At 35.0% G+C, this 14,139-nt stretch overlaps 1 protein-coding gene across 1 annotated transcript in view; it reads right to left on the bottom strand.

Annotated features, from left to right (window-relative positions):
- The window catches only part of PIEZO2 (piezo type mechanosensitive ion channel component 2), a 504,531-nt gene that overhangs the window by 54,852 nt on the left and 435,540 nt on the right, over positions 1 to 14,139 (bottom strand). The window contains exons 34-35 of the mRNA XM_045187937.3: positions 11,076 to 11,182; positions 6,242 to 6,353 (exon numbers count right to left, since the gene is read on the bottom strand). Coding sequence (XP_045043872.2) covers positions 6,242 to 6,353; positions 11,076 to 11,182 — 219 coding nt within the window. The remainder of the gene's footprint in view (positions 1 to 6,241; positions 6,354 to 11,075; positions 11,183 to 14,139) is intronic.

The following is a 14,139-nucleotide window of genomic DNA, read 5'->3' as shown; positions in this document are numbered from 1 at the left end:
TGAAAAATTAAAAAACTAAAAAAAAAATCCCAAACATACAAACAAATAAACAAAAAAATAAGACATTGGCCTGGAGCTAGATATTTCAGTAGGGAGTCTAGAAACATACCTGAGAGTAAAAGAAAGCATGATATTGGCAAAAATAGCATTTAAATTTAATAGAAAAAAAGAAGAATCATTTCATAAATACGATTAACTTAATTGTCTATTGACCTAAAAGCAAATAAATTAGATCTCTGCTTTGTAGAAAATAAAAACATCAAAATGTAAATAAGATTAGAAGGAAATATAGGAAAACATTAACATAATATTTGGGGGGCTTCCTTAAGCAAAAAGGAAACCTGGAAACTGCAAAAACAAATTTAGACTGACCTGACATCAGAAAAAATTAAATATTGTTTAGATAACATACTATAAAGTAAATAAAAAGATAAGCATTGGTAGGAGCACCCAAATACATAAAGAAAATCTTGGAGGACATCAAGAAAGATATTGACAGCAACACAATTATAGTAGTGGATTTTAACACCCCACAGTCAAAGATGGACAGATCTTCCAAAAAACATATTAACAAAGATATTGTGGCATTGAACAACGCCCTAGATGAAATGTACTTAACTGATATATATAGAGCCTTTCATCCCCAAAAAGCAAAATGCACATTATTTTCAAATGCACGTGGAATATTTTCAAAGATAGACGATATGATAGGACACAAAAAAGCTCCAACAAGTTCAAGAAAATTGAAATCATATCAAGCATTTTCTCTGACCAGAAGGGACTGAAACCAGAAACAACTCTCAAGGAGAAAACCCCAAAACACTCAAAAACATGGAGATTGAATAGCATGCTATTAAACAATGAATGGGTGAAAAATGAGATTAGAGAAGAAATCCAAAAGTTTCTGGAAACAAATGAAAATGAACTCACAACAATCCAAAACCTATGGGACAGAGCAAAGGCACTCCTGAGAGGGAAGTTTATAGTGATACAGGCCTCCCTAAAAAGAATAAAAACTTCTCAAATAAAAAACCTAACCATACACCTACAAGAACTCGAGGAACAACAACAAAGACAACCCAGAGCATGTAGAAGGAAGGAAATAACCAAGATCAGAGCAGAATTAAATGACATAGAGGCTAAAAGCACAATTGCAAGGATCAACGAATCCAGGAGCTGGTTCTTTGGAAAGATAAACAAAATTGACAAGTCCTTAAGCAGGCTCATCAAGAAAAAAAGAGAGAGGATCCAAATAAACACAATTAGAAATGAAAGAGGAGAGACTACAACAGATACCACCAAAATACAAAGGACTGTAAGAAATTACTACAAAGAACTATATGCCAAGAAATGTGAAAACCTAGATGAAATGGAAAAATTTCTAGAAAAATATAACCTTCCAAAACTCAAAGAAGAAGAAGCAGAAAGCCTGAACAGACCAATAACACCTGATGAAATTGAAACAATAATCAAAAAGCTTCTGACCCACAAAAGCCCTGAACCAAATTGTTTCACAGGAGAATTCTAGAGCATTTAAGGGAGAGCTAACCCCCATCCTCCACAGATTATTTCAAAAAATTCAAGAAGATAGAAGACTCCCACACTCTTTTTATGAAGCCAACATCATCCTAATCCCAAAACCAGGTAAAGACATAAAAAAGAAAGAAAACTTCAGGCCAATATCACTGATGAATACAGATGCTAAAATCCTCAATAAAATATTGGTAAACTGCATCCAGCAATACATTAAAAAGCTTATACACCATGATCAAGTGGGATTCATCCCAAGGATGCAAAGATGGTACAATATTTGCAAATCAATAAACATAACACATCATATAAACAAAAGCAAAGACAAAAACAACACATGATCATATCAGTAGATGTGGAAAAAGCATTTGACAAGGTACAGCACCCATTTCTGATAAAAACACTCAGCAAAGTGGGAATAGAGGGAGCATTCCTCTACATAATAAAAGCCATATATGAGTGAGCTACAGCCAACATCATACTCAATGGTCAAAAACTTAGAGTTTTCCCACTAAGCTCAGGAACAAGACAAGGATGCCCTGTCTCACCACTCCTATTTAACATACTGGAAGTCCTAGCCACAGCAATAAGACAAGAAAAAGAAATAAAAGGCATCCAAACTGGAAAGGAGGAAATAAAAGTGTCACTATTTGCAGATGACATGATAGTGTACATGGAAAATCCTATAGACTCCACCAAAAAACTACTTGACCTAATAAATGAATTTGGCAAAACAGCTGGATACAAAGTCAATACTCAGAAATCAAAGGCATTCCTGTATACCAACAATGAAACAGCAGAAACAGAAATTAGGAAAAAAAATCCCATTTGATATAGCAACAAGCAAAATAAAGTACCTAGGAATAAACCTAACAAGCAAACTAAACCTGTAAACCATAAACCTGTACTCAGAAAACTACACAACACAGAAGAAAGAAATTGAGGAACACAGAAACAAATGGAAGCATGTAGCATGCTCATGGATTGGAAGAATTAACATCATCAAAATGGCCATACTACCCAAAGCGATTAATAGATTCAATGTAATCCCTTTTAAAGTACCCATGACATATTTCACAGATATACAACAAACATTTCAGAAATTCATATGGAACCATAAATGACCCTGAATAGCTGCAGCAATTTTGAGGAAGAAGAACAAAGCAGGAGGGATCACAATACCTGATATCAAACTGTATTCCAAGGCCACTGTCATCAAAACAGCCTAGTACTGGCATAAAAACAGGCACATAGACCAATGGAACAGAACAGAGAGCCCAGAAATAAACTCAAGTCTTTATGGTCAATTAATATTTGACAAAGGAGGCAGGAGCATAAAATGGAGCAAAAATAGCCTCTTCAACAGATGGTGTTGGGAGATCTGGACAGCCTCGTGGAAAAAAATGAAACTCGATCACCAACTTACGCCATACGCGAAAATAAATTCAAGGTGAATAAAAGACTTAAATATAAGTTGTAACACCATAAAAGTCCTAGAGGAAAACATTGGCAGGAAAATCTCAGACATTCCACACATCAACATTCTCATAGACACATCCCCTAAAGCAAAGGACATAAAGGAAAGAATAAACAAATGGGATCTCATGAAAATAAAAAGCTTCTGCAGGGCTAAAGAAAACAGCATTAAAATACAAAGAGAACCAACAGCATGGGAAAACATATTTGCCAATGATACCTCAGACAAGGGCCTGATCTCCAAAATATATAAAGAACTCACACGACTGCACTCCAGGAAGACAAACAACCCATTTAAAAAATGGGCAAAGGACTTGAACAGATACTTCTTCAAGGAAGACATACAGAGGGCCCAGAGACACGAAAAGATGCTCAGCATCCCTAGCCATCAGGGAGATGCAAATTAAAACCACAATGAGGTACCACCTCACACCAGTCAGAGTGGTCAACATAAACAAATCAACAAACAAATGTTGAAGAGGATGTGGAGAATAGGGAACCCTAGTACATTGTGGGTGGGAATGCAGACTGGTTCAGCCACTGTGGAAAACACTATGGAATTTCCTCAGAAAACTAAAAATGGAACTGCCCTTTGACCCAGCAATTCCGCTGCTGAGATTATACTGTAAGAACACTGAAACACCAGTCCAAAAGAACCTATGCACCCCAATGTTCATAGCAGCACAATTTACCATAGCCAAGTACTGGAAGCAACCTAAGTGTCCATCAGCAAATGAGTGGATCAAAAAACCACGATACATTTACACAATGGAATTCTACACAGCAGAGAGAAATAAGGAGCTTATTCCCTTTGCAACAGCATAGATGGAGCTGGAGAGCATTATGCTGAGTGAAATAAGCCAGGAGGTGAGGGACAAATACCATATGATCTCACCTTTAACTGGAACATAATCAACAAAAGAAAAAAGCAAACAAAATATAACCAGAGACATGGAAGTTAAGAACAATCTAACAATAGCCAGAGGGGAGTGGGGAGGGAATAGTGGGGAGAGGGGTTTACAGGAACTACTATAAAGGACACATGGAGAAAATCAAGGGGGAAGATGGAGACAGGAGAGGGAGGTGGGTTTGGTTGGGGTGGGGTGGGAGGGTGGGGAGAAAATGCAGACAACTGTAATTGAATAACAATAAAAATTTTAAGAAAAGATAAGCATTGGATTGGAAAAGTTTAACATATAAAGGGGGATAATATTCATAACATATAAATATTGCCTAAATTAAAAGGACAAAGAATCCAATAGAATGATATTACGGAGAATGATAAAAATGTTTAAATCTTAGATTTGGAAGTACGAATTACCAAGAAAATAAAAAAAAAAAACCTTCACTCTTATTAGTTAGGAAAATTCAAATGAAAATAAAACCCTGAGAAAGACAAACAATGAAAAGAGTGACACATCCCCGGAGGATGACACTACAGGGAAATGGACACTCTCATAACCTCACACACTGCAGTGCACGTTATTAAGCTTTTGGGAAAATATTTACTGAAGTAAAAAAAGGTACACCATTTAACCTAGAAATCCCACTTTTGATAATGTATTCTGTGGAAAGTGCATGTTCTTCTTGACCTTTTGCTATGCATTTGAAAACACACATATATAACCATATACAGAGCTCTGATCAGGGTTGTCTAAGGCGACATTGTTCATTGCAGCAAAAATCTGGAAGTAAACTTCTGTCCATTAGTGATGGAATAGTTGAATAAATAATGCATATCTATATTATAGAATATTTTGCAGCTATTAAAAAAGATGACATGGATTTATGTATACCTAGTTGGAGAAATGTTCACAATACAGTGCTAATGGACATCCAAGAGCAGTCTGTGTGGCAGGAACTCATGTTTAAAACACAAACAAAGGAAACTGTGTTTGCACATATGTACATGTGCCCACAAGAAAGGCGTAGATGTGAACACAGCATGTTGTGAGGATTTGGCAGCTTAGTAGATAGGTTTCCAGGGAAGATTGTGCATTTGGCTCTTTCCTGATGATTTGTTACATCAGCTATGTCTTAATTTTGTCTTATTAAACCAATAAAGTAAAATAAAATTAAAGTTACCAAGAAGTAGCAGAGGGCAGAATGGTCAAAAAGGAGAGAAGTTTTACAATTAGAGCTCCATTAGAAATTATGTTTTCAGGTTAAACATAATTTTGTTTAATTTTCAGGTTAAACAAATCCTGCTTCAGGCTAAGCCGCATGCCTGGAAGTGAGTGAGACTGATTTCTAGTAGAATATGTACATTTAAAATTTTCACAGATATGGACACACTGTTTTTTTTTTTTTAAATTACTTTATTGGTGTTCAATGATAGTTGCTTGCATTTTCTCCCCACCCCTCTCCCTCACCCCAGCCAAGCCCACTGGACACACTGCTCTTCAAAGTGGATGTACAACTATGTAACACCATTCATAGTATATTCAAGTACTTACATTTCCACTAGTTCCAAAAAATGATGTTATCAAATGTTTAGGTTCTTGTCAATCCCGTGGGTAAAAAGCCAAAATGTCAAAGTACTTAGTTTGTGTTTCTCATATTACTAGTGAATCTGAGCTCCTTTCTACAGGCAATGTTCATTTTCTGATTTGTGAATTGTTTTTATATTCATTCATCTGTTGGGTTGAGTTTCTGTTTTTTGAATTTCTTGAATACTTTTCTGATTTTTTTGAATTCTTAATATAACTAATCTTTAGTCAGATTTGTATAATGAAAATGTGTTTTCTGAATGTCCACACTGCACTTTAATTTTGCTGTCCACCCCCCCTTAGAAATGTGTTTCTATCATATGCCTTCAAATGTACCACTATTGCATTAAACATGGCACTGGTAGCTATGTTCTACTTTGGGTTCATGAGCACTGTCTAGGCAGATTTTCCTTTTCCTTGATCAACTATCAAAAGTTCATCTGTCTAATTAGTTTTTCCAAGAGCAGCTTTTCACTTAATGATAAAGTCTTATGTTTATTTTCTATAGCTTAATTTTCTTTTCTACTTTCTTTGGGTTTATTGTGCCTCTCTTTTCATTTTATACAATCCATTTTAAATTCATATTTTAATCTCTCACAAGCTATTAAGGACAAATATTTGCATTCCTTAGAATTTAAGAACTTGCGTTCTCCAAAGATTCTGTCCTTTGCAGTTCCTCTGTTGTATTCAAGGCCACAGAAAGAGAGGGTGCTGGGTAGAACCTGCTGCACCCCTGTTACACTCACCCTCCCCAGATCCTTTTCTCCTTTTCTGTTCTTCTTTTGCAGACCTTTTTTTCTCTTTGCGCCTCTGTCGGAGTGCTGTTTTAGGGTCAGTAATCCAGGCTTGATAAACAAACTGACGGGAGAAAGTCCAATTATTTTCTGGCTTTTTAATAATTTGACTTAAAAGAAAAGGGACCAACGCCAAGCTTCCTGGCTTTTGTAAACATTTTTTTTTTTTCCTCCTAACACAAACTAAATATCCTTCTCCCATATCCTTTCAAATGTTGAGCTGACCTGTGCTATTTTCATTATCATGAAATAATAGATGAAAACAGATATGTGGGAATATATTTCATTTGGTATCAGACAATTTTGAGAAACTTTGGGTACATACAAACCAATATTTCTCCCAACTTCCCATATACCACCACTATTTGTAATACTTAACGAATGATCTTTCCCATTGCTCACAATACGAATGAACTGGATGCCTCAATAAAGTGACATTAGAGTCATCAAAAATAAACTGTGAGTCAGAAACAAAATATTATCTTTTCTTCATTCACTTTGGGAAATAGTTTTGTATATTTGATACTTTCCCTTGTGAATAACAGCTATTACCAGCACCTTAAGAAAGGGCTTTGCAGATCAGTTAGTATTTGAAGAGGAAAAATAAGGTGATATTAAGATTAAGAAGTTATTTCAGATGGTATGGAAGGAGAACTTGTGCTTTGGAAAAGTTGCTTTTGTCATTTTTATTCAAGACCTGTAAATAGTTGCATTAATATATTATAACCAGTAACCATAATAGACACATTTTGAACAGCCCGCCTACCGATAGTTTCCCAAGTCATGCAGAAGAAACAAAAAGAAACCTTGATATACAAAGTCAGCCACCTAGAACCACGAAGCCAAGCATGCATGCTCCTCATGCACCCACAGGCACACCTGGGTCTCAGGGAAGCTGGGTTTTCTATTATCTTCATAGAGTTAAAGGAATGTTTCACAGGGGTGCTTGTAGACCCAGACACTTTCATTTTATTTTATATAATGTCCAGATTTCTGGAATCTTTGAAAAGTACAGTTAAAAAAAAAAACATGGGCACTGTGATGTTATAAAAATGAGGAATTCAATGCTTCCATATATGGAAATGTAAATAAAGGTCATAGGTTATTAAGAAAGAACATTTCTTTGTACTGGTAGAAATCTGAATCTTAAGAACAATTAATGTAAACATAGCAACTATACTATTTTTGAATAATAAACCCAGGAGGCAAAAAATATCTTATTTTATGCCCAAAAACATTTTGAAAAATGAGATAAACTGGAATTTGAAGAAGGACCAAATAAAGGAATTTATGGTAGATGTTTATTAAGCATGTTAATTAGGAATTCTATCAAGAATATCTCTGAGCATATTAATAAACAAATTTGCTTCCACAAAATATTGATTCTTTTTAAAAAATCCATTCTGCTAAATGTAAATAAATTTTCAGGCTTAAGAACAAAATCTAGTGACATTTTATTTTAAAAAGTTATTAGAATATTGCTTTTAGAGAATGCAAGATTCCCCAAAATAGAAAAAAAATCAGGATTTATGAACGTAATAAGTGCACAGCTGGAGAATTTTTTTTTTCTCTGAAGAAAATGCAACCATTGGGTGGGAGGGTGAGCAGGAAAGAAGGAGGTGCTAAAACAGAATTGAAGAGGCCTTGTGGAAAGGATGAGAGTCCTGGAAATTTGACTGTATTAAAAGGGAACTCCTGGTTCTACAAAAGACAGCTAAATGATTAAGCCTATCAGTTCTTTCTTATTGAGATGAGAATTTAGATAATGCAAAAAAGAAGGAAGGAGGGAGGGGAAAGAATCATATGACACACCCTTTGTTGTAAGTAAATTATCTTAATGTTGATGTTTGAAAATACAAACATTTTATAGTTCCAGGAACGTTTGATAGAGGGTCGGTTTGGCCTAAGTCCAATTGTTTCAGGAAATAGTTGATAATGAAGGTGGAGGAGGAAACATCCCATTTCTTACTTAGTTAAGAAATAGAAGTTTCTTACAGAAACTTCTTACTTGGTAGCTGTAGCTAACATCCATTTGATGAGTTTCTCTAGGGACTCGGACACGAGTATCACTAACTATAAGTAGAAAATACATGGAAATGTATTTATGTAACCTTTGGCTCCTCCAAACTGCACTGCCACTGTATTCCCAACTTTACCTTAAATTTTATCTTACATTTCACCTTAAACTTTATCATATAAAGAAAATGGAATTCAGTTTACTGAAAATTTATACAAAAGATAATTTAATCTTTAAAACAGGAGAGAACTTATCGACATGGAGATCCTTAACTAATATTAGTTAAGTTTCACTGTCCTTTAATTGAGGTGTGGTCCAGGGATTTTCTATGTTGTCTGTAAGAAGATTTTTTTTAAGTAAGATGGAGGATAATTCCATTGTAATCTTTCATATAAATTCTTTTATATGGATGGAGAGAGTCATATGGCAGTCATTAAAGGGAAAAGGAAAAAAACCCTAGGGAAGTGACAACAGTGAATATTAAAAACTAAACATCAGAATCCTGGCCTTTAGAAAATGGTGGGGACCTTGAGTACTAGATCCTGCTCCTCCAGGTGGACCAGCTATTTGCACTTCATGGGGAGCTTGAGAGAAATACAGAATTCCAGGTCCCACTGAGGACCTGCTGAACTTAAATAACCTGCATTTAAGTAAGATCCCAGGAGAAATGAGGGGAAAAACTTAATCACTATCCAAATCATTTGCTGAACACTGAGAGTTTTAGTGCTTGCTTTAGATTAAGTCAGGGAAAATAGCTTTCTTTAAAGTACAAGAATAACTCATTACCTCTGATTTTCAGTAATGAAGTGAAGTTATCCAGTACCTACCAACAGCATAGGTAGCTGGATAACTTCTGTTATGCATTAGATTAACTAACAAGTAATTTTTAATTGGTTTATTTGGCAGTCACTGGTGACCTGGGAAGGAGCAGCTACACACACTGTGCATGGCAGTGCTGTCTAGTGAGGAGATGAACTGATTTCCAAATGAGAAATGGAAAATGCTGTCCAGTTTAGGAAGATGGAGACTTAACAGGAAGCCAGAAAGGACATGGAGCAAACTTAGTTTTTTATTAGCTTATTTGTAATTTAACCAGCTTTCTGAGAAAAATTATTATACTTTTTGCATATCATAACTGATGCATGCAATCAGATGTGACCCTTATAAAGTGAAATGTGACTTAGATAAAACTACAAAAAAGACAGAAAGTAGATATGTATCTGCATTTTCTCATTCTATTTTTGGTAGGCTCTGGTATCAGCTGAAAAACCAAGAATCAAATAGTATGAAATTGGGCTTACCAGAACCCTTTGTGGAAAAGTTTGCCAAATATTTTAAATTCTTATAATTCTTTCAATGCACAGTCTATAGAACAGGGAAAAGGCAGATGTAGCAACAGGGATCTGCTTGTCTAAAAATCTATGGAGCAGAGGGTCACACACCACACATCAGTAAAACATCAAATACCTTTGCAGCTCTGATTAAATACTGAAGAATAGTTTTGGGAAGTTTAATGATAGACTTTGGCAAGGCTAAAATGGCTGATGCAAACTTCCCAATAGCTCTCTACAAAGAAGGACAAAGCAAGAGTAATTAGTAGAAAAAAAACCCCAGACTAGAAATTTACTATGACATCAGTATGAGTTTGTCTCTATGATTACATCAACTAGGTTGGAATGTGCCAGTCATTGAAGCTAGAATAAAATGTCTCTGCTTATAAGTTAGGAATAAAGAAAATTGTCAGTCTTTTCAAGTAGTCCATAAAAATAGTGAAGATGATCATGGTCTCTCCTTTGCTGCATGATGAGTGATGGTTAGAGTAAAAATAAAAAGTCAAGACATTAGTATTTGATAAGCCAGCTGCACACATGCACACAGTCATCTAGAAACACAGAGTTAGCAATGGGGCCAGTGAGAAAGCATAAGAGCAAGGTGTCTCTGTGAATAATTTAGTTCTTCAGTGGATTGGGAAAAGGGGGGTGGATGTAACCTGCCAGCTTGAGAAGCCCTAGCTAAAAAACTGACAATGGCCTCTTCATGGACACATCATGTAATTCAAGGTATAACAAATGGAAAATAACTCCTAAGATGAGGCTGTTTCATGAAATATGTATACATATAAATATATATCAAGCTTTCATTCCGTATGTAAGTCTTCTGACAAATTATCATGTTTAGGTACCATTGATTATACATCACTGGGTGTGCTACACTTACAATAATGAGCCATACAACTAAGAATGGTACGGTAGGCTCTGAAAAAGAAAAAGTCAGATAAACTGAAAAAAATCAGAGCTGTGCTAGGTAGTTTCATTATTTCAATAAATTCTCAAATTTTTAGCAATACAAATAAAACTGATTTTCAAAATGAAGTAACATTTAAATGACCATTTGTTTGAAAACAAAACAAGTATTTTATTTTCATGATCAACTATTCTATGTATTAAAGTCCACTCAGGCAATCTGAAACAATGCCAGGGAACTCTTCTTCATCTCCTAATTGCAAAAGAAAGGAAGTTTAATTTTTTGCTTATAGCATCAGAAAAATTTTGATGCAAATGAATGAAAACCTGACTGGAACAGTGGTCTTGCATGGAAGGAACAAGCATCATTAGTTTAATGAGGAATAAATAATTTCAGATGAAAATCAGAAGCTTCTGTGAGCTATCACACATGAATATGACAAAAGAAGTCTAGGCTTGCAATCATGGTCTGTCAAAAAGAAAATTCAACTAGCAAAAGACATGATTTCCCAAATTCCATGATTACCTGGAAAGCTGACTTTCTTGGAGGTTCTTCATCTTCCTTTTTTAATTCTTCCTCTTCTTCCTCTTCACTATCCGTTTCAAACAAATAATAGTCTCCACTCCTGACCACTAAGCAAAACAAAATATTTACTTATTTCTTGAAAGAGATATGAGATAATCAGGGACTTATTAATGAAATGCCCCCCAAAGATACACGTAAATTGTCCATAAAGGAGCCACAGCAAGAGACATTGGTAGGGAGAAAAAAATAAGAGATCAAGAGTATTCACTCTGGGCTATGTGTTATTGGCATGGTTGGGTCTACAGAGCATGAGGCTTTGTCTGTACCCTATAAGAGAATTGGCTACTACTGGGTTATCTGGTATGTTCTTCCTTCTTCATTGTACATTTTATACAGGTGCATCAGATCAACTCTGCAGCAACGAGTTTTGTTACCAAGATGACCGAAAATAACTGAAAACTATTTTACAATTCAGCAATTCTGGTCTTTCAGACAAGGCCAAAGTAAAGTAGAGGGCTTGGTGTTGTTTGAATGTGTCCAAACTGTTGTAGAAAAACCAATCAAGAAGATTTGGGATGGAGAATCAGTGTCACCAACCTTCTACTTCACTTTATACAGTACAGACCTGGCTTCTCCACACGCAGCACAAGGGACATATATGGCAAGATGTTTGAAAAAGGTTATTATTATTATTATTTTAAATAACCTATTGCCATGAGGAGGAAATAGGTGGATAATAGTAAAAAAAGAACACAACCACAACAACGGCATCACTGCCCTCTGGCTATTTCTACAGGTAGCATGGGACAGCCTGAGGCTCAGCAGACATGGTCAGTACACTTAGTGCTGTTAGGCTTCTGGTCAACCAGGAGCTCCCCAGGCACTTGCTGAGGAGATCTGTACTGAGCATAAGACACAAAGCACAAGCAATCTAGATCATCCTTGCCTTGCTTAATACTTTCCCTACAACAGCATATGGATGTGCTAACAGTTGGGGGCAGAGAAAGCTGAATTGTCCAGATATTTAAAAAAATCTGAGGATCAAATTTTTATCAGTTTGATCATTATTTTAAGTTTATCAGAGAAAAGAGACCGAGCATATGTATTTCGGATGCTGCAAGTACTATACAATTATTGCAGGAAAACATATTAATACTTTCAATTTATGTTCAAGTCTTCAAATGTGGAGTTGTCTTTTGGGTGACATAACATGATTTTTTCATCTATCTTTTGGACTTAAACATTGTAAGGTAATGGAAAACCTTGGCATGTTTATAATTAGTTGCTTGAATATTACTAAACATGGTCAAAAGGTAAATAATTTTGCCCGTGATTTCAGAGGTATCTGAGGCCTCCATCCATGAAGATGCAGAGTGAATGAATTGGGCCTTATATCCTTGAACAGAAGCACTGTGATTTGTTACTTTTATTTTGAAGAAAGAACCAGGCCCAGAGTACTGGGTCCAGGGCTGAGGAAATAAATGCAATATAACAAACATAAGGTAAGAGTAAGCAAGAACAAACCAAAGTTACAGCATTACGTTTGACAGTGAGAAGACCATTAAAGTAATGCCTTCATGTAAGCTCAGAAATTTGCAGGAAAGTTACATGGACTGTACATCACATGGTCATTTGGTAAAAACAGTATTATAAGATTGAGCATTTTACCCTCATTATAGACTTTAAAATCAACAGTAGCTCAAATTGTATTCAATCATACCTTTTATAACTTTTATCCATGTGGACACTGTGAGCCCAAGCAGTACTCCTCTCAAGTAGTTGTAATCCTGATTTTATCATTTAAAAAACTGCCAAATTGTGTGTAAGAAGTAGAATTAACATATAAAAAAGAAAAATTTTAAATGTTTGCTATTATTTTATAAAATGTTATTGAAAGATAACTAGGACAATAACAGAATGTTTTCTTTAGTGTTATTTGCTAATGATGAGTAGAAGAGCTTATACATATACTTTGTTGGTACAGATAGAGATCCTGCCTCCAGTCTGTGACCATGTATGTATGATGGATGTTGATGTTATTGCTAAACAACTAAGCATCAAAAATGACTTTTAAAATCCCACCCCTAAAACTGGGCTTTTTATTTCAGATATTTAATCATAAAGTAAGGCTTGATATTGACTTACCACTGAACTGACATGAAGACATACTTCACTGAAAAGGAAGGTATCATTGAACAGCAATAATGCAATCATGTGTGTGCACATAGTTATGGAAGTGGGAGATTTGTCACCTGTAGTCTATATTAAGGTCTTGAATACTTACTAATAATATGAACAACATAGCAACATTATTATATTATCAATGGATTTATACCTGGATATTCCAACTATACTTTATTTATACTTGACACCTTTAAGAAATATCTATTTAAAAGCCCAGTGACTTTTTAAAATATAAGAGCTTTTATTAAAGTGCTTCCAGATATGAAGTTAAGTTTTGGAACTTGTCATAATCTAAAAAGTAAACCACATATTCATTCTTTTCCTTTCTTTGCAAGCTTGTAAAGGAAATACATTTTGTAGAAAAATTTTAACATCATGCTCAGAATCTGATTCCAATCTATGAATTACACACATTCATGCATTATTGCATCATAAGGTGTTGTAACAAGGCATATTTTGTTTAATACTAGTCTTCAAGAACTTGATATAATGAGGGTGAAATGAATCAGAAAATCTAAAAACAATAACTGTCATAGGAAGTTCTTTAAATTATTCCCAACATTTAAGATGATTATCAAAGACCATATCCAAATCCTTCCAAAATGCAATGTTTAGATGAGAAAGGAAATACAACCACAATGATTGCAATGGGAATTTAGCCCAGCTAAAAGAATAAAACATTTAGTATAACACAATTTTTGAAATGGATAGGTCTCTCTAAACTAGCAAAGGACCCTTTAAAAACAGAAAGATAAGCATAGTTTACTTGTGACTTGATAGAAACAGGCAAATAGTACAATGCAATGACTAACATGTTATGCTGATGGACAATAAATTAAAGAGTCACACAGAACTTCGACTGACTGGAATTTTTGTCTTT

The sequence above is a fragment of the Desmodus rotundus genome, chromosome 10 (genome assembly GCF_022682495.2).
Source record: "Desmodus rotundus isolate HL8 chromosome 10, HLdesRot8A.1, whole genome shotgun sequence".
Taxonomy (NCBI): domain Eukaryota; kingdom Metazoa; phylum Chordata; class Mammalia; order Chiroptera; family Phyllostomidae; genus Desmodus; species Desmodus rotundus.
The sequence above is the reverse complement of the archived record's forward strand: the minus strand, read 5'-3'. Positions and strand labels throughout refer to the sequence as shown.